General features: G+C 49.4%; 1 protein-coding gene across 5 annotated transcripts in view; it reads right to left on the reverse strand.

Moving 5' to 3' along the window:
• Positions 1 to 654: 654 nt before the first annotated feature.
• ARHGAP17 (Rho GTPase activating protein 17) overlaps positions 655 to 20,099 on the reverse strand; it is a 91,647-nt gene continuing 72,202 nt past the window's right edge. For 2 of the 5 annotated variants that reach the window (XR_013814656.1, XR_013814657.1), the window contains 5 exons: positions 18,563 to 18,744; positions 9,007 to 9,588; positions 7,982 to 8,029; positions 6,140 to 6,188; positions 1,239 to 1,377 (listed from right to left, as the gene is read on the reverse strand). Coding sequence is in view for 3 of the 5 variants with exons in the window: in XM_079792349.1 (XP_079648475.1) it covers positions 1,247 to 1,377; positions 9,007 to 9,588; positions 18,563 to 18,744 (895 nt within the window). In the remaining 2 variants the exon portion in view is untranslated. Of the gene's footprint in view, positions 1,378 to 6,139; positions 6,189 to 7,981; positions 8,030 to 9,006; positions 9,589 to 18,562; positions 18,745 to 20,099 lie in introns of all 5 variants that reach the window. The other 3 variants (XM_079792349.1, XM_079792347.1, XM_079792348.1) reach the window with 2 other exon arrangements.

The following is a 20,099-nucleotide window of genomic DNA, read 5'->3' on the forward strand; positions in this document are numbered from 1 at the left end:
GCAGCGTGCTCATTACTCCAGGAGGAAATGGCCAAACCTGGGCCACGGGAGGGGCTCTCACCGAACAGCGTCCAGTCTGTTGACCTCCCTTTATCCACTACCCCACCAGCTCTTCCCCAGCATTTCATCCTGGGAAAGTGCCTTCCAGTCCCTGGGAACAGAAACCAGAGAGCAGCGGCTCTGACTTCGGCACGAGGCCGCGGGGCAGTGGGTCGGCCACCAGGCCCACGTGTCTCTACATGGATAGAAAGGGTGTCAGGACTGGTAAGAGCAAAGAAAGGGCCTCACCCATGGGACATTCACTGAGGGAACAGCCAGGCAGGAAGTCTCTGGGGCACCTGGTGGCCGGTGTCACTGCTGTGACCTGGTTCTCTATCCCTTCAAACATCTCAAGCCAGTGAGACCCAGGTGGCCAGCCACAGTGAGACCCAGGTGGCCCAGCCACAGTGAGACCCAGGTGGCCCAGCCACAGTGAGACCCAGGTGGCCAGCCAGGGAGACCCAGGTGGCCCAGCCACAGGGAGACCCAGGTGGCCAGCCAGGGAGACCCAGGTGGCCCAGCCACAGTTCTTTGGTTAAGTGAACACACACACACACACACACACACACACACACACACACCCCAGGTTTCCCTCCAAGAACAATCAAGTTTTCATATAAACCATAGAATATATTTAATTCAAATTAAACATGAAACTAGAATAATGTCGGTCCTTATCAAGTAGCAATTACATTGTTTTTAAAGAACAGTACATTTCTTTCTACATCCTGGCAATCCAACAAGGCACAGTACATCCAGTTGGCCGAGGTGGCGGATCCAGCAGCCACCATCGACGCTCATGGTGTGAGGGTTGGGACCGCACTTCATGCCAACAACTCTGCAGCAAGAAAGAAGGTCCAAGGGGCGGGAGGAGGCCAGTTGCATAGTGAACGTGTTATTAAAGGGACAGTAACGCGCTGCTTCTGATCCACCCTGAGTGGCCGCCGGGGCCACACTGACGCCGTGAGGAGCGCGGCCTCCACTCTAGCTTGCTTGGTCTTGTCTGGCATGATTTCTTTCCCACGTAAAGAAAGCCAAGTTCCTCGAGACACAGGTCATTCAGCTTCCGTGGCAGCATTGCCGCTGGCTGTGACAGCGACGTCTTGCGTGGTCAGGCTCTGCCACGAAAGCTGCTCACTGTTGGGTCTGCGGAGGTCCGTCCGCCTGCCCTGTTCCCTCAGGGTGGAAGGGCTGCGGCGGGCTTTCTTCACAGGGCGGTGCTCTCTGTGTCATTGTCCATGTCCAACAAAAGGCGGCCGGGCAGGTCTGTGCTGTCTGAGTCTGGGTGCAGGTCAGGAAAGACGCTGCGAAACGGTTCTGACACCCTCGAATTGGCGTCTGGACAAAAACACGAGACGTGGTATCAGTGCACGGTCACACCCAAGAGGCCACCCCGGGGGCTCCGAGGAGAAGCTGAGCCAGCCCATGCACACACGTTCCCTTACTAGAGGCACCATGAGCCCAGGAAGTTGAGCCAAGCCTCTGAGACCCGGGGCAGCCGCGTGGCAGAGCCCACTCCCGCCTGCCGGCCCTCTGGGAGCCCGTGGCAGTCCTGCAGTGCCACCGCGCAAATTCGCTTTCTGAGGGAGGAAGGAAACTTCCCTCACCAGCGCGTCTGGCACTACCGGAGGCCTCCTGGGCACAACGGGGCTGCGGGAGGAGAGGCACCCCGGAGGCCGAGTTTCCTACTGGTAACGCTATGCCCTCAACCTCAGCACAGGTGGCACTTGGGCTGTCACTGTGGACTGTGGGCTGTGCTGTGCCCTGCAGGATGGTCAGCAGCAGCCCTGCCTTCTACCCACTGGGTGCAGGTGGCACACGGCCCGCCCCCACTGTGACAGCCAGAGATGGCTCTAGTTACTGCCAAGTGTCGCCTGGGGCACAATCACCCCTGGGTGACGATTACTAAGGTAGATCACAAATCTCCTGCAAGTATTAATTTTCTGTTTCTAAAATTTACATTTCCACTTTTTTCATGTCTTATTATGTTGTCAGGAACTCCTTTATCAACATGGCATATACATGGTCCTCCCCAACCACTGCCCCTCACTCCCATGCTCACAAGACACCTCGACCAATCACAGCCCTCTTCCTAACGAGACGATGCGTCTCCATTCACTCACGCACAAATACTTACTGAGCACCTGCCATGGCCAGGCACCTCCCTACCTGTGAGGACACAGCAGTGAGACACAGCCCTGAGGAAGCCCTGGTCGAGCAGGGGCCCTGACCAAGCAGAATTGTTTTCCCGGGAGATGGGTTCTAGCAAAGGACAGAGCTCCTCAAGAGATTTCAGGGCTGGGGCGAGAGAGGGAGTGCTCAGGTCTGCTGGAGTTTCACTCTGCTGGTGGGAGCTCGTCGTGTGGGGAGCAGGGAGAGAGCGGGAGAGGGAGGTGGTGTGCTGGGAACTCCCCCATGCGCTCAGCTGCTGGCTGTCCTTGCTGTGGTGGCTTCACCCGCTCCGACCCGGCGGGGAGCTGCCCTGGGCGTACTTCTTCCACCTGCTCCTCACCCACAGGCAGGGCTGGCAATGCAGGTGCACTGTGGGAGGCTCCCTGTTTGACTGGTTCCTGCCCCTCCCGCCCCCAACATGTCCCTATCGCCCTGAGCTGTGAGATCAGTTTACCTCCTGGGGTGTCCCTTTCCTCACAGGGAATCCTGGGTTGGCAGACCTGTCCCTCAAGGTTTCCTATGCACCACAACTCAAGAGCAATTTCTAGATTTATGAACGCGGCAAGGTGTCCCAGAGTTCAGGTGCTGAATGCCACTTCAATATGGTCTGATGGCTACTGCAAAGCCAACTGGACTGTCAGAACTGCACCCCCAATCGTACAGCCGAGAATGGTCTAGTGCACAGAAGAGGGGGTGTCCTGGATTGTCCTCAGCGAAGAGAAGTCAGCAGGGCAGGGGCTGTGCCTCCAACAGTGACTGGGTAATAGCAGATGCTCAATAAATTTTGTGGCTGGCCAGCTGGATGGATGAATGAACGGATGGAGAAAGAACAAATGAATGGATGAAGACTCATCTAGCCCAACCATCTTTCCAATCCTCCCTTTCTATAGCCTCAGGTAAAGCAGCAGCCATGCCTCAAAGACAACGCTGGTACAAGAAATCCATTGCAAATTCAATCCTCTTTCCCGAGCCCAACAAGACAGGAACTACGGAAAGAGCATGCCTGGGGATGCACGATGCAAGGGGGTGTACACACTAATTAGATTCCTGCCGGTTAACATCTGTATTTGCATGCGAACTCAACACCTACCAGCCACAGGTGTCTTCAGAGGACAAATGTGCTTTTTTGTCACATTTAAATTCGGGATTTGAACTTTTCTGAAATGTCTCTAGCTATTCATTGATGAACACACATTACTGTGTTCTCAGAAGTTCCTTTCCTCTCCTCCAGCCTGCACTGTCAGCTTACCGAGGTTGGCAGCTATGTCTCTTTCCCCAGCCCATCTCTCTCACATCCATCACTTCTTCAAAGAAAGCAACACATCTATTTACCCAAAAAAGGCCACAACATGTGTGCAGCGCCACCTTCAGGAAGAGGCGGTCTCCGTCACAACGGCTGACAGCGTCAGTGCCATCCCCAGCCACAGCGCTAAGCACACACCACAGCTCCCACTGAGCCCCGGGGAGCTCTGGACCACCGTCCACATAAGGGAGGGACACTCAGAGTCTCAATCCGAGGTGACAAGGCCAGCGCTGGCCAGGGCTTCGGAGCCAGACTGGGTGGACTCTGAAGTCCATTATATCAGCATAATGCAGAACCTTCTCCCCAAAGGAGTTTGTATGCTCTGTGGTGAGGCTCTTGAGAGAGGTTGAGTCTTAAGCAGTCTGGTTCGTTTCAGTAAAAAGGTTATTTTAGAAAATTTTAACATACTTCTAAAACTTTCTGGCTCTGAATTTACATCAGGCACCATTTTTCATTATATGCATTGAGCACAGGTTGCTTGGAGCCAAGTTCATATGGCAGATGTTACATTAACCAAACAAAAACAAGAGGAGAGCCTCCGCTCAGGCAGCACATGAGGCGTGCACCACTGATGTGGCTCAGGCAACACGTGTCACGTGTACCACTGATGTGGCTCAGGCAGCACATGAGGCGTGCACCACTGATGTGGCTCAGGCAACACGTGTCACGTGTACCACTGATGTAGCTCAGGCAGCACATGAGGCGTGCACCACTGATGTGGCTCAGGCAGCACGTGAGGCGTGCACCACTGATGTGGCTCAGGCAGCACGTGAGGTGTGCACCACTGATCATGGCTCAGGCAACACGTGTCACGTGCACCACTGATGTGGCTCAGGCAGCACGTGAGGTGTGCACCACTGATCATGGCTCAGGCAGCACGTGTCACGTGCACCACTGATGTGGCTCAGACAGCACATGAGGCGTGCACCACTGATGTGGCTCAGGCAGCACATGAGGCGTGCACCACTGATCATGGCTCAGGCAACACATGTCACATGCATCACTGATCCGGGGCTCAGGCAACCACAACCAGGTTCCTTCCTTTCCTGACTATGGTAATCAGGAAGTGGCCCTCTAGGGCCAGGACTGACACTCTGCGCTTTAGGGTATGGTCCCAGAAGACTTCTCTGTCACATCAACACTGTTCACTATGTGCTGAGGTTGTAAACCCACCCTTCAAATCTCTAGGTTATTCTGACAGCCACTTCGACAGGTATCAAACCCAAACACAGTCTTGAATTAAACAACTGCAGGTCCATCATCCCTCCCACCGCTCATCCCTCTCCGTAAACTGGAGTCTGAGGGACGACTCCTTCCTACTCCTCTTGAGCTTCAAGGCCGGGGGAGGCTTTTCTGTCTGCAACAGCTCTCAGGCAACCTCTCATCTTTTCAGCCAAAGGAGACTCAGTACCAGTCATGGCTGTTCACTGCGACATGATTCTGATATCTACTTATGAACAATAAACTGCAAACACAAACCACTTAAATGTCCAACTATAAGCAATAATACATCTGCTTAATAAAATATTATGCAGTCACCAAAAAGATGGTTATAAAAACTACATTATAACATAGGAAAGAGCATTTGATGTAAAGTAAAATAAAAATACAAGACCTGTATATGCCAAATAATTATGATCATGTACTTTCTTACCTTTTAGGGGGGAAAAAACGATGTATGGCAGGTCACACATCTAAATTGTTTAATAAATTGTTTAATAACGAGAAGGAAAAACAACAAAATATGAATACTGGACTTCTTCAATTGTAGAAGGGAGCAGATTTCTTATTATTTCTAGGCCCCCATCTGCTTTAATATCTATGCTTATTTTTTAATGCATTATTTTCATGATATAAAAATAGTTTAATTTGAGTAAGAGGTCACCGAGAACCAGCAAAGTGTCGAATTTTTAATGACCACTGTGAGAGCGACCTGTCCCACTGCCACCCAGCAGACGAGGGGCTCACGCGACCCTCAGGCTCATGAGGTTAAGGAGTGTCCTCCACTCCCGGGCCTGTCTTTTTAACCCACTGCACATGGAGCACCCGAGTCCAACTGTGAACACCTGGCTCCAACCCCCTGCATCCGGGTCCTAGCAGGCTGGGCCAGGCAGAGAAGTTTTTAAATGCTGACATGACATAACTCTCTTTTTCCTAGATAACAATGATAAAGCTTCCCTTTTTTTGGACCCACTGTGTATTAAGAACTACAAGTTGTTTTTCTCATGTCATCAAATGCAATCCCTTCGCCAGTCATTCTCACAAATGCCACCGCTTTACAGACAACCCGCTGTGCTTGCCTGCTATTACATCAGAGGGGCGTGCAGACCCGCATGTCCGACTCCGCATGCACTTCCTGCACCCCAGCCTTCCCGGGACAGGGAACAGTGGCGGACCCTGCCAGTCCCCAGGCCGGCCTGTGACCCTGCCACACACTGAACACACTGCACTCAGAGAATTAACAGCAAGCATGAACGAACAAAGCCAGCTTCCTTTGGTGCATGCACTGTTAGTGGGGTCACAAGCAGGCAGGGTTAGAGTGACTGGTTAGTAACAGGCATTAGTGCACAAATATGATCATAAAGTAGCAAAAATGCTTTGGCCAATCAGGTGCCTTTTCCTTACCATTAAATATTCCAATTTCAGTTCTGACTGATTATGGCAGGTCATACATCTAAATTGTTTAATAAAATGTTTAAGTTAGAACACTCTGCTAAAATCCACTACTTTAACAACAGCAAGATGTGAACTCCTGTACTTGTGAAGCTAACATCCCACTGCTGTTTACAGTAACAATGAAGAGGGACTCAAATGGCGCAGATCGCCCACCCAGGTGCCGCCCCGAGCGGCCGGAGTCTGGCCACACCCCACACTCTCCCCAAGAGTGTATCTGAACCCCAGCCTCCATTCAGCGGTTTAAGATTAGATGCTCTACCAACAGCCTGTCTTCAGAAATGTGTCTGTAGTGCTTCCCAGGTGCAAACCCAACGTCGCGATAAAGGACTGCCTGTCAGAGGAAGCTCCATTTTTCCCTGAAATACCCAACGCTGGCTCACAGCAGCACGACCAACACCTGTGACTCATAATCTAAACACTGGTCTTGTGTGGCTTCTAACCGCAGCCCAGGGATTTTAATACGTTAGAAGTTGGTTCTATAATACAAAGATAACTGTGGTGACCTGGTATTTCTTGAGTTAAGAGAATTCATTGCATAGATTGATTTTTAAACATTTAGCTAATAAAAAGAAAATTACTTTTACTTCAAATTTCCACTTATTGGATTACTGTAAAGTACAGAGCATTACAGTGTTGAAGCAGATCAAAAATAAAAAAACCTTCTGGAATAAACACAACCCAAGTAACAAAAAGGTATTAAAGAACAGACCTAATTCTGGTTCATAGTCTTGCATCTAAATAAAAGGAAATATCTGGGAAATAATAAAAAAATATTTTTTAAAGGACTGGAGGGAACCCGCTGGTCTCGAACCATCTTGCGAGCAAGACTGGTTGGCAAGTGAAGGCTGGGCTCGAAGGAACCGCTGAGCTAAGGAAGGAAAGCCCGCCCCTGGGAAACACATGCTGATGAGTCACAAATGCTGCAGTGTTACAGGCACAGCCTTAAGAGGGCTTAGTCACTCCACTCTGTGACTTCCACACGGGGCAGCCCCAGCCTTCTGGGCTCATCTCCAAGGAGTCGGGAAGGCAGAACCACGCCTGTTCCCTCCTCCGTGTCTTACAGGGTGGGCTCCTGTTTTCCCCATCTGGTTTCTCAGCAAGTCTTCCTCAGACCCAAACTGTGAACAGTCCGGCTAGGCAGCCACTGCAGGCTAAGGCTGGGACCCGCTGAGGAGAGCCACTGCACACTAGAGCCTACGCCATCTATGTGTGGACCCAAAGGCAAGATTCAGACCTCACAGGGCCTTTTAAAAGCTCATGTGGTTTAAGAAAGCAAATGGAAGCATGCTAGAATGCAAAGGGATTTAGTGTGGGATTTTTGGAAGATAATTTTTTTTTTTTGGTCTTGAAAATTTAAAACATTAAATTAAGAAGCTCCATGCAGTTAACTTGCACTTAAAATTAAATTTTATAAAATTAAATATTAAAGCTCAAGACACAAGGGACACATTTCCCATGCTGATTGCACCTGAGCCCTCCTTGACTGGGTGTGACGAGCCAATCACTGACAGGCAAATCATGCCAGGAGGAGCAGATGCTTCTGAAAGGCTTACCCAAAAGATACAGTCTTAGCATCTTATCTGAGCAGCTTGAACTCGGGCTCTCTGCCTACTGACCTCTCCCCCTTGAATCCGAGCTCTGCGGCTCACAGAGCCTCTGATAAAACAAGTCCTGCCCCCTGCTGCAGAGCGAGCGGCGCGGGCCAGGGTGCTCCTGGGCACCAGCTCAAAAGCACACACACACGACACGGCTAGGCAGGGCAGCGGGGCAAGCTGCTTGGGCGCTACAAACCTTAGTCCTGGGAGCCTTCCCCACCTGGGAGGGCGCTAGGGAGGGCATCTATTGGGAAACAACAAACCAGATGTGGCTTTATTTTCCTAAAACAGCAGAGTTGTCATCAGAAAAAAGTTATTAACCATGCAAGTTATACATTCTAGTCTTGAAAAAAAATGTTATCAAAAGATAGACTAGTTGGTTAACCCTCATTATAAGGGGTACCAGTTTGGGGTGCCCCATGGTTCATTTTCAGCTGAGAAGTTCCTCAGTATGGTTGGGGAGCCAGAGATATGTTCAGCTTCCTCTCTAAAAATAGCTCCACTAAAACAACAACAAAAAAATAAAAATAAAAATAAATAAAAATAGCTCCATTGAGAAAAATTTAAAACTCAGTTGTTATAAAAAATGATTCAAAGCTCCTAAATTACCATTCCTAAAAACACATTTAAAGAAAAATCCATTCATCCTACCCTTAAATCAAATAGTAAATCAAAGCACTTTGGGTGGAGTTTTATCTGAAACCGTAATGAAATAAGAAGTCGTGCTGTGGACGGCCTTGGGCAGCCCACTGAATCGGTGCGTCAGCACCACGCCCACCAGGGTCCCAGGGGACCACGAGGACATCTTGCCTCTCCCACTCTCTGGTGACCAAGAACTCCCTTCCCTGAGCATCCAATTCAGCACAAACCATGTTTTAAAGTTATTCCTGAGATGCTTCACCATGAACATGAGGCATTCGCTGAAAAATGAAGCTCACGCTCGTGCAGTCGGGTGCCTGCCACCTGGATTAGGTCACTGTCCTCAGACAAACGAACATGGAGGCAGGTCCTGAACATGCACTGAAACTGCCCATCAGGCCCAGCAGACTTCCGGGCTCTGCACCGTGCGCCTCTCCGACAGCTCGGCTGCTCCAGCACAAGCAGCGGAGACCACAGGGCACACGGGCGTGGCCCCCCCAGGCTGGGCCGGGTTTGCAGTTAACCTGCTGTACACCAGCCTGCGGGAGAGGGTACAGAAGCCTGGTGCAAGTTCATACTCACCCGTCACTATTTTGGAGGCGGTAGGCACTGCGCTGGAGAGGCTGCCATCGGCCGCTGGGTGGGCCCCAGGAGGGTGCGGGGGTGGGGGCACGCTGGGTCGGTTCCTGGGCTTTGGTACTGGTCTCGGTCTCGGTAAGGTCCCGGCATGTGGCTGTGCAGTCTCAGGGTGGCCTGCCACAGGGTGCTGGGTGGCCAGCAGGCCCGGGCTCTGCTTAGCTAAGGGCGGAGTGCTGGGGGGGGTGGGCGTCCTGGGTGGGGTGTGTGTGGGCTGCTCCAGTCCCTGCTCCCCCGGCCTGGCCTGTGACTGCGGCGCCTGCGTGGGGGGCTGCGGTGGAGGGTGACTGGGTGCCTGCATAGGAGCCAGGCTGCCTGAGGCTCTCCGGGGCCCACACAGCTGTGAGGTGGCGCACGGCTGCCCGGGGGCTGGGCCTGCATGTGGGACAGGAGGAGACGGATTTCCAGTGGCTGCCTTCAGTGACAAGCTGGGTGTCTGCTGCGCTGTCCCTGGGGCGCTCTGGCCCCCGGGCTGGCCAGGAGGTGGGTTTCCTGGTTTCGGGGGTGCTGGAGCAGGTTTCTTAACAGCTGCACAAAGAGGGAAACACCTTTCAGTAGGAACAGCACAGTGACAGCCAACACCTGCTGACCCAGGGACCAAGGGTGGTCCCACTGTTTAAGCCACGCTGATGTCACTGCTCCTAGAGCGTATCAGGTGGCACTTTACCTCTGTGGTCTTCTTCCTGAAGCCCAGAGACCCCATCTCACCAAGAGAAAAACATGGGACAAACGCAAATGAAGGGACTTCAAAATGCCTGCCTAGCGCCCTCCCAAACTGCCTCGGCCATGAGACCGAGAAAGAGAGCAGAGGCCACTACGCAGACAGGATAACTGAGTGCCATGTGCCCTGGGTGGGAGCGAGCCTGGAACAGGAAATGGCCATGAGTGAAAAACTGGGGGCATCTGAACAAAACAGGGACTTTAGCTGGTTTCCAACCGTGACCAACGAGGTAAGACTGGAAGGGCAGCTTACCACATCTAACTGTTAGAAGGAACAAATGAGGAAAGAGATATGAAAGCAGGTTGAAAGTTAGAAAGTACTATACATTATTCAAATTATTTATTAGTAGAACTAAAATTAACTGTTTAACTAATGACTAATTTTAACAAATAAAAGCAAAACTTGCTAGAAATGCAACCAAAGTGGAGATAGATAGATGTGATTTTGATATGTTTGACAACAAAATACTTTTTTCTTAAGAAATTGGATTCAGAGGAGAAACCAAAATGGCGGCATAGATAAACCCTAAACTGCCGCCTCGCACAATTTCAAAGCTACAACTAAAAGACAAAACGTCTATCACCCAGAACCACAGGAAAGCTGGCTGAGTGGAAGATTTACAACTAATAAGGAAATAGGAAGGAGCACAAACGCTGAAAAGCTGAGGTGCGCCCAGCAATCATTGTTTACTGCGCTGGAGCGCAGGACACAGGGACTTGGAAATGCGGAAAGGCAGAGACGGCTGAGGGCAGCCATCGCCGTTTGCCACGCCCTAGCCTAGTGATGCCCTGAGACCCCCACCCCACACACTCTACAAACCCGCCCAGGCTCCACACAGCGGCTTTTGCATATAAATGACCTGTTCTGTGGAAGCTTAACCAAATACACTACAACTCCAGTCAGACTGCTCCAAAACCACCAAAGCCCAAGCAAAGAGGAGAAAACTGTAGTTCTTGCTGCAGCTCCTGCTGGGTGGCCTCAGACAGTAGCTGACCTGCACCCCATTGGAGATCCAGAAACTAATGTATCTAGTGGTCGGTGTGAGATGACACCAGATTTCAACCACTCTCATAAGGGACACATTCAAGAGGCAGACTCAGTGAGCACCAAAGCCCTACTGGAACAAGTCCTGCCCCATAAACGTGTCTCCAGCACAGCAATTCACCCGTTATAGACACAGCGGGTCCTCACAACCAATTGGCCTGGAGGTCAATTCCTCCCAGTGACACCAACAACAATCAAGACTTAACTACAACAAGGCTGTACACACAGACCACAAAGGGGTGCACCAAGAGTGTCCATCTCAGGTAACTGGGAGGCTGACCCGTTGAACCAATAGTACACCTAGTACACAAAGCTACCCTACCAACTCAGGGAAGCAGCGAAAATGAGGAGGCAAGGTAACAGATCACAAACGAAAGAAATGGAGGAGAACAAATGAATGGACAGAGTTCAAAACCACGGTTATAAAGTTTTTCAAGAATTTCATGGAAAAGGCCGATAAATTTAATGAGACCCTCGAGGATATGAAAAAGGACCAACTAGAAATTAAACATACACTGACTGAAATAAAAAATATTATACAGAGACCCAACAGCAGACTAGAGGAACACAAGAATCAAGTCAAAGATTCCGAATACAAAGAGGCAAAGGACACTCCTCCAAAGAAACAAGAAGAGAAGAGAATTCAGAAAGTTGAAGATAGTGTAAGAAGCCTCTGGGACAACCTCAAGCGTACCAACATCAGAATTATGGGGGTGCCGGAAGAAGAGAGAGAGCAAGATGCTGAAAACCTATTTGAAGAAATAATGACTGAAAACTTCCCCCACCTGGTGAAAGAAATAGACTTACAAGTCCAGGAAGCGCACAGAACCCCAAACAAAAGGAATCCAAAGAGGACCACACCAAGACACATCATAATTAAAATGCCAAGGGCAAAAGACAAAGAGAGAATCTTACAAGCAGCGAGAGAAAAACAGTTAGTTACCTACAAGGGAGCACCTATACGATTATCAGCTGATTTCTCAACAGAAACTATGCAGGCCAGATGGGAGTGGCAAGAAATATTCAAAGTGATGAATAGCAAGAAACTACAACCAAGACTACTCTACTAAGCAAAGTTATTCAGAATTGAAGGGCAGATAAAGAGCTTCACAAACAAGAAAAAGCTAAAAGAGTTCATCACTGCCAAACCAGTATTATATGAAATGCTGAAAGGTATTCTTTAAAAAGAGGAAAAAGAAGAAAAAAGTAAAGATAACAATTATGAACAACAAATACATATCTATCAACAAGTGAATCTAAAAGTCAAGTGAATTAAAAATCTGAGGAACAAAATAAACTGGTGAACATAATAGAATCAGGGGCATAGAATGGGAGTGGATTGATAATTCTCAGGGGGAAAGGGGTGTCTGTGTGGGGGGTACGGGAAGAGACTGGACAAAAATCATACACCTATGGATAAGAACAGCGGGGGGAGGTAAAGATAGAAGGGGGGAGTGGGAACCGGGTGGAGGGGAGATATGGGGTAAAAGAGGAGAAACAATTGTAATAATCTGAACAATAAAGATTTATTAAATTACAAAAAAAAAAAAAGATTGGAAGGGCACACCTAGCTCTATGTTTGCAACTCTTCTGTAAATCTAAATTAATTCCAGAATTAAAAGGCTGTTTTTAAGAAGTACATGATACATTTATAGGCCTTGCAAGACCTGTCACTTTACAAGTTCAACAAGACTCTGCGGCCGCCCTGCCCACAGGAGGCGCTGCTCTAGCCACTCGGCACCCTGTCGGTGCCTGCACGTGAAGGAGAGCGGGGAGAGGAGAGAAGCGAGCGAGCTAAGGGCGACCCCAAGCTCGACTGTCTGCTGCACACACCACCCACACTTGCTCTAAGTTCTCTTCTCCTAAAGGGCTTGACTTTTCTTTTAATAACAGAAATTCTAGCAATTCCAGAATCATTTGAGCTATACGATCATTCTAGATAAAAGTAAAACCCATCTGGCAGATGGCCTCAGAATTACTTCTCTAGGGAGAGCTGAACCACACCCTCCCTCCTGACACCAGCTGAGGTCAGCGGCACTGAGGGGTGGGAACTTGGTACTGAGGAGGGTGGGATGGAAATCGATGGCTGTGGAGTCCTGGTTTGGGGCTGGGAGGGGTGGTGGAAAGGAGAGCCTTCAGCATTTTTCAAATTCTGCTGATTCCACCAATCCTTCCCCATGGAAGAGGGAAATGACCTTGCATCGTTCACCTAACACATCACCAGCACCAAGACAGGCCCTTTGCATGACCTGTCTCACCAAGTGTCACAAGCTCCCTGCAAGGCAGGCACTGCTGTACCATTTCACGGTGGAGAAAACCGAGGCCAAGTGTTTGCAAGAGGTCACACAGTGGCAGGACAGAGGCCCACCACCATGTCCTTGGACTCTTTTCCTCTTCCTCATTCCTATAGTGCCTGGCTCCCTGCTCACAGGGCCCAATTCAGGAAGGAAAAGGGACGGAGTTTGCACTGCTCTGCTGTCCTAGAACTTTTGACCCAGAGACTCGGAAGACCTTTTCCCACAGAAACAACCAACCAGCTGACAAAGAAAGGAATCTGGAATATCAGCTGTACTTTGCTTGCCACAAGCAACTGAGGAAGGAAAATGTCTAGTTTTCTGTTCTAAGCAATATACCTGCAAGTTCAGACTGAGCAGGATCATTCCTGACATGTAAGGTGCCGAAGGAATCGGAGCAGAAGCATGAGAGTAGCAGACAGGGCAACGGGCCCGTCCCATGTGGAGACCAGACTGGGAGAAAGGCAGGCCTTGTCTGAGACCACCTAGAAGATGCTGGCAGACTGGGGATGGGGGTGGGGGAGGGCAGAAAGGATTAAACTTCCTGCGAGGAAGCCTGCGGTCTGCGACTACAGAGAGTAGGAGAGGTAATACCCCTAATGTGGCTCAGAAGTAGTCTCAATCTGCAAGCAGCGTTACCCCTGGAATCCAGGTAGAAAAGACAATTTTCCTCACACTTCAGTGGGACACAGATGAAGACGATGGGGCTCAGAAGAGAGGTAGACAGCTTTAAGGAGGAGAGAGTGGGGTCTATGACCAAGCCGCGTACCTAAATTTATCTCTCTGTCTGCAACCTATAAAAATTCCACCTAACGTCCGTGTAGTGCTTTAAAAAGACAATGCTTTCATAGGCAGACACATTACATTTACCCCCACAATGTTCCCCTGAAGAAGGCATTTTATTTCTACTTTACAATTTGTAAGAATGGAGTTAGGAAAGGTCAAATTGGCAGACTTCAACCAGCCATGTGAAATCAGGCAAAAGCTAGAACTCAAATTTTGAGTCTAAGGCCTTTTCCCACTGATCACAAGGGCCTCTTATGAGCAGCATCAACCAATCCATGGGAAATTGTCCAACTCTCCTGAATCTATCTGTCCCTTCCTATGCCCACAGCCATCCCTCGAGGTGTGGCCTCATCACTTTGTGGGCATCACTTCAATCATGTGCCTCCACTATGGCCAGGTCAACCTTCTAAAAACGCTGCTGCTGTGCCCACTCCACTCTACTCAGAAGGACCCGCTGCTCGGCGGTCCTTCCCTCGCCCTGGCACTAAGGACCCCCACTGCTGCCTGCCTGGCCTGCCCCCCTCTGCTTTGCACTAGACCCTGGGCAGCAGGAGCAGTGTCTCTGCTGTGCCCCATGGGAGTGCAGTTACCAGTGACATGCATTTACACATGAGCCTCAATAACAGGAGTGCAGCCAGAGAGAGACAGGGGGGCGGGGGGGGGAGGGAAGAGACAGAGGAGACCCAAGTCAACGAGTGCATGGGAGGTGGGCTGTCGCCGCCCACACACCTCAGTGTGGGCATCCCTCATGCTGGCATCGTTTTTGGTTCTTGCTGAACACACTTTTTAAAAATAGCACTCAAGTCAACAACTGAAGCTGAGCTCTATTAGGCAGAAGCCTAGACACACTGGTTTCCCTGAGCCTGCCCCCAGGACCCTCCGGAGATTCGAGGTCCTGCGCATGATTTCTGTCAGGCACTGGTCCAAGACCTGGCTCGAGCCAGAGATACGACCTCCCTGTGTGCAGCTCATCTCAGTTCAGTGAGAGGTGTTTATCCACAACATCTGGATGTTTATCCAAAAGAATTGAAATCAGCACCTCAAAGACATACACTCCCTTGTCCACTGCAGCACTAGTCACAGTGGCCTCAGTGTCCATCAGCGGAGGACTGGACAGAGAAAGTTGTCTATACGTGCAACGGAATATTCAGCTTTAAAAAGAAGGACGTTCTTCCATAAATGACAACGTGGATGGAACTTAAGGACCCTATGCTAAGTGAAATAAGCCAGTCACAAAAGGACAAATAGTACATGATTCTGTTTATGAGAAGTCTAAAATAGTCCAATTCACAGAATTGGAGAGTGGAATGGTGGCTGCCAGGGCCTCTGGGGCCAGAGTACTGGGGAGTGACTAGCAACAGGAATAAAATATTTTATTTTATTGATTTTTACAGAGAAGAAGGGAGAGGGATAGAGAGTTAGAAACATTGATGTGAGTCCTGGAACCAAGATGGCGGCAAAGTTAAACAACTAAACTGCCACCTCGCACAATTTCAAAAATACAACTAAAAAACAAAACGTCTACCACCCAGAACCACGGGAAAGCTGGCTGAGTGGTAGATTTACAACTAAGAAGAGAAGGGAGCGCAAACGCTGGAGAGCTGAGGTATGGAGGCGCGCGTGAAGCGGGCTGGCGGCAGGCGACTGGGCGCACGGCTTTTCTTCAAACCGAAGGGAGACAAACTCCCAATCACTCTGAACTCCAGTTTCTGGGGACACGCGGGGGACCCAGATGCCTACGGGGAGAAGCTGGACTCTTGGCCATCGGTTGGAGAGTGAGTGACTTTTCTGCAGAGGTGCGCCCAGCAATCAGGGTTTGCTGCGCTGGAGCGCGGGACACGGGGACTTGGAAACGCGGAAAGGCAGAGATGGCTGAAGGCAGCCATGGCCGTTGGCCACGCCCCAGCCTAGTGACGCCCTGAGACCCCGCCCCGCCCTGAGACCCCGCCCAGCACATTCTACAAACCTGCCCAGGCTCCTCCACACAGCGGCCTTTACATATAAATGGCCTGTTCTGTGGCAGCTCAACCAAATTAACTGCAGCTCCAGTCAGACTGCTCCAAAATTGGCCAAGCAAAGAGGAGAAAACTGTAGCTCTTGCTGTAGCTCCTGCTGGGAGGCCTCAGACCTGCACCCCATTGGAGATCCAGACACTAGGGTATCTAGTGGTCGGTGTGGACGACACCAGATTTCAACCACTCTCATAAGGGACACATTCAAGAGGCAGACTCAGTGAGCACCAAAGCCCTACTGTGTCTCCAGCACAGCAATTCTTCCGTTATAGACACAGCAGGTACTCACAGCCAATTGGCCTGGAGGTCAATTCCTCCCAGTGTACCAACAGCAATCAAGGCTTTTAACTACACCAAGACTTTCCACTTAGCCCACAAAGGGGTGTACCAAGAGCGACCACCTAGAGTGATTGGGGAAGCTGAGCTACCAGCCCCTATAGGTCACTGACCACACAAAGCCACTCCATCAACGCAGGGAGGCAGCCAAAATGCGGAGACACCGAAGTATGTCACGAGTAGGAGAGATGGAGGAAAGCAAACTAATGGACGACATAGTGTTCAGAACCACATTTATAAGGTTACTCAAGAATCGTCTAAAAACCGCTGAGAAACTTGAAGAGACCTTCAAGGACCTTAATGAGAATACCAAAAAAATGGAAAAGGATCAGTCAGAAATTATGCATACACTGTCTGAAATAAAGAATATACAGACACTCAACTGTAGACCACCATACCCAAAGAGTCAAACCAAAGATCTGGAATATGAGGAAGAAAAAAACACCCAACCAGAGAGGCGGAAAGAAAGAAGAATCCAAAAGTGTGAGGATAGCGTAAGGAGCCTCTGGGATGGCTTTAAGCGTACCAATATCCGAACTTTTGGGGTGCCAGACGAAGAGAGAGAGCAAGATACTGAAAACCTATTTGAAGAAATAATGACTGAAAACTTCCCCCACCTGGTGAAAGAAATAGACTTACAAGTTCAGGAAGCGCACAGAACCCCAAACAAGAGGAATCCAAAGAGGACCACACCAAGACACATCATAATTAAAATGCCAAGGGCAAAAGACTAAGAGAGAATCTTGAAAGCAGCGAGAGAAAAACAGTTAGTTACCTACAAGGGAGCACCCATACGACTGTCAGCTGATTTCTCAACAGAAACTATGCAGGCCAGAAGGGAGTGGCAAGAAATATTCAAAGTGATGAATGGCAAGAACCTACAACCAAGACTACTCTACCCAGCAAAGTTATCATTCAGAATTGAAGGGCAGATAAAGAGCTTCACAGATAAGAAAAAGCTAAAGGAGTTCATCACCACCAAACCAGTATTATATGAAATGCTGAAAGGTATTTTTTAAAAAGAGGAAAAAGAAGAAAAAAGTAAAGATAAAAATTATGAACAACAAATACATATCTATCAACAAGTAAATCTAAAAATCAAGTGAATTAAAAATCTGAGGAACAGAATAAACTGGTGAACATAATAGAATCAGAGGCATAGAATGGGAGTGGATTGATAATTCTCAGGGGGAAAGGGGTGTCTGTGTGGGGGTTATGGGAAGAGACTGGACAAAAATCATACACCTATGGATAAGGACAATGGGGGGAGGTAAGGGCAGAGGGGGGTTGGGAACCGGGTGGTGGGGAGATATGGGGGTAAAAAAGGAGAAACAATTGTAATAATCTGAACAATAAAGATTTATTAAAAAAAAAAAAGAAACATTGATGAGAGAGAAACATCGATCAGCTGCCTCCTGCACACCTCCTATTGGGAATGTGCCCGCAATCAAGGTACATGCCCTTGACCGGAATCGAACCTGGGACCTTTCAGTCTGCAGGCCGACGCTCTACCCACTGAGCCAAACCAGTTAGGGCAACAGGAATAAAATTTCAATTGTGCAGGAAAACAAGTCCTAGAGACTTGCTGTAGCTACTGTCCCATCACACATCCTGCACACTTAAAGCTGTGAGACAGCAGATCTCATGTTAAGTGTTCTTATCACAAAATTAAACTAAAAAAACACGTGAAGGTGTGGGTCAGAAAATTCTGGAAAAGGAGTGCAGAGCTCTGAAGAGGGAATGAGCTCGGTGTCTGACCTGCGTGGCTGGCGGACAGACGTGCGTGAGGGGAGTGGGGAGGGCTGGCTTGGGGAGGGCTGCAGGGAGCCACTGGAGTTCCAGCCCAGAGCTGACACGACTTGCGGCCTGCTCGGTGCTTTACAGCAATCCCTGGCTGCTGGGAGGAGGGCCACCGGGGATGCCGACGGGAACAGTCCGACTTCATGTTAATCAGGGCCCAGAAACCCAGCCCACCCAGAGGCCAGTGGCTCCCAGGCCTGCAGAGGCTGCGGCAGCTCCACACCAGAGCGAGGGCTGAAATGCCAGACTCCTAGAAAACTGGGCGCGCTCGTGGGAGATGACTTTTGTTTGTTAGGCTCCCTTGCTTAAACGTTTTCTTAAATGACTGCTTTTCTGCTCTCCATTTTCATTTCCCTTTAGTGACTTTTGTTAATGACTGACCTTTCTGCCTGCCGTTTCTGGGAACAGGCACAGCCCGGTCTGCTGGGAAGTCTGGCACCCTCCCTGGCTCGCACGCCCGAGGCGCTGTGCGCATCCCCGCAAGGCACAGAGCAAAGGAGGCCACTTACCTCGCCGCAAAGTGTGAGGACTGGAGCCAGTGGAGCTGTGCGCTGGGCTGACAGAGAGCTGATGGGAGCCGGCAGGGGGCTGCCCCTGCCCCTGGCTTTGGCCACTGGCCACCTGACTGCTGTTTCTTCCCGGGGCCAGCGTGGGCAAGGCTGTAGCTGCAGAGTCCTTGGGTTTGGGAGGACTGAGGGGAGTAGAAGTCCGGTTAGATGGCAGGCAGGCAGGCCAAGCCAGAAAAGCTAAGCACACTGAAACACGATGAAGTTTAACTAGTTCACACAGTCCTAGAGAGCTAACATTTATTGGGTGCCACACAGGACTCACCGCATCAGACTGTCTTCAACCGCTGTGCCACTCAAACATCATGACAGAGACCATTTCACAGCAACCAGGACATTTCAAGTACTTAAACTGGGCAATATTTTAAAATGTGGAAGGCTTTCGGACTTCAAAATAATGCGCTTTTGACACACGTTATACAAAACTAAGCAAAAGCTATGGCCAAGCACCAAAGCTCTGAAATATAAGGTGCTCGGCTGCCATCACTAGTGTGGCCTCAGGAAAGAGGAACTCTGAGAAGCGAGGTGACGGGGAGTTCAGAGCTGGTGGCAGTGGGTGGAAATCAGAACTCAGGCTCTCAATGTCCTGGCTCAGAACTTCTCTCTACGCTAAACTTTACAGCTATATTTTGTCAAGATCACCCAAGAGGGCAACGTACACAAAATCTCTAAAATATAGGGGTGAAAGAGCAAACTGATGACTGACGTTCCACCTGCCCTGCTGTAGTGAGGACTCGTTATTGTCTTAAATAACATATTTAGTCTTGATTAGACCAATGGAATGCTATGGTAAGTAAAAATGTGTGAGTTCACTAGTACTATTTCCTCAAAGAAAAATAACTAAACCAAAACAAATACATGTAAGGAGTGGCAATGACTGACAAGCCAACATGGAGCCCTAGGAAGTTGAAGATATCTATTTTTAACCAAAAAGCGAACTTCCCTGAGTTATGCAAGCAGAAAGGATTCAGGACGCTCAGAGCTCTGAGGCCAGCTCTGAGGAGTTAAGAGTTTCTTATCTCTTAAGCAGCCTCAGGCATCCCCAGGCACTGCCTCCAAAGAAGATAACGTGAGAGTTCCTCCACACAAATCCATCTCCATGTGGGGGAAATTCCCCTGTGGATAAACAGGCCGTCCTTGTTTTATGCCATTTATTTTCCTTTTTATATGATCGTTTCGTGCTTTATACGCAGCCAAATTAGAGCAAATGACGAGAGTCAGCACACTGCTCATCTTTTAGAGCTGCTGTCCGGCCTGAACCACCTGGGATGCCACGTGAAGTGGTCCTCTGCCCAGGTCAGTGTGAAGAACGAAATTCATCCAAGTTAAATAAAACCCTCAAGCTCAAAGTATTTTTCCTGGAAGTTGCTATACATTTATAGTCCACTCCAGGTGACTGAGCAGAAGATAAAGCAACAGAAAAGCCTTTTAAGAAAATCTATCATCATATTTTATACCTTATACTCATGTATCAACTCCC

The sequence above is a fragment of the Cnephaeus nilssonii genome (genome assembly GCF_951640355.1).
Source record: "Cnephaeus nilssonii genome assembly, chromosome: 2".
NCBI lineage: Eukaryota > Metazoa > Chordata > Mammalia > Chiroptera > Vespertilionidae > Cnephaeus > Cnephaeus nilssonii.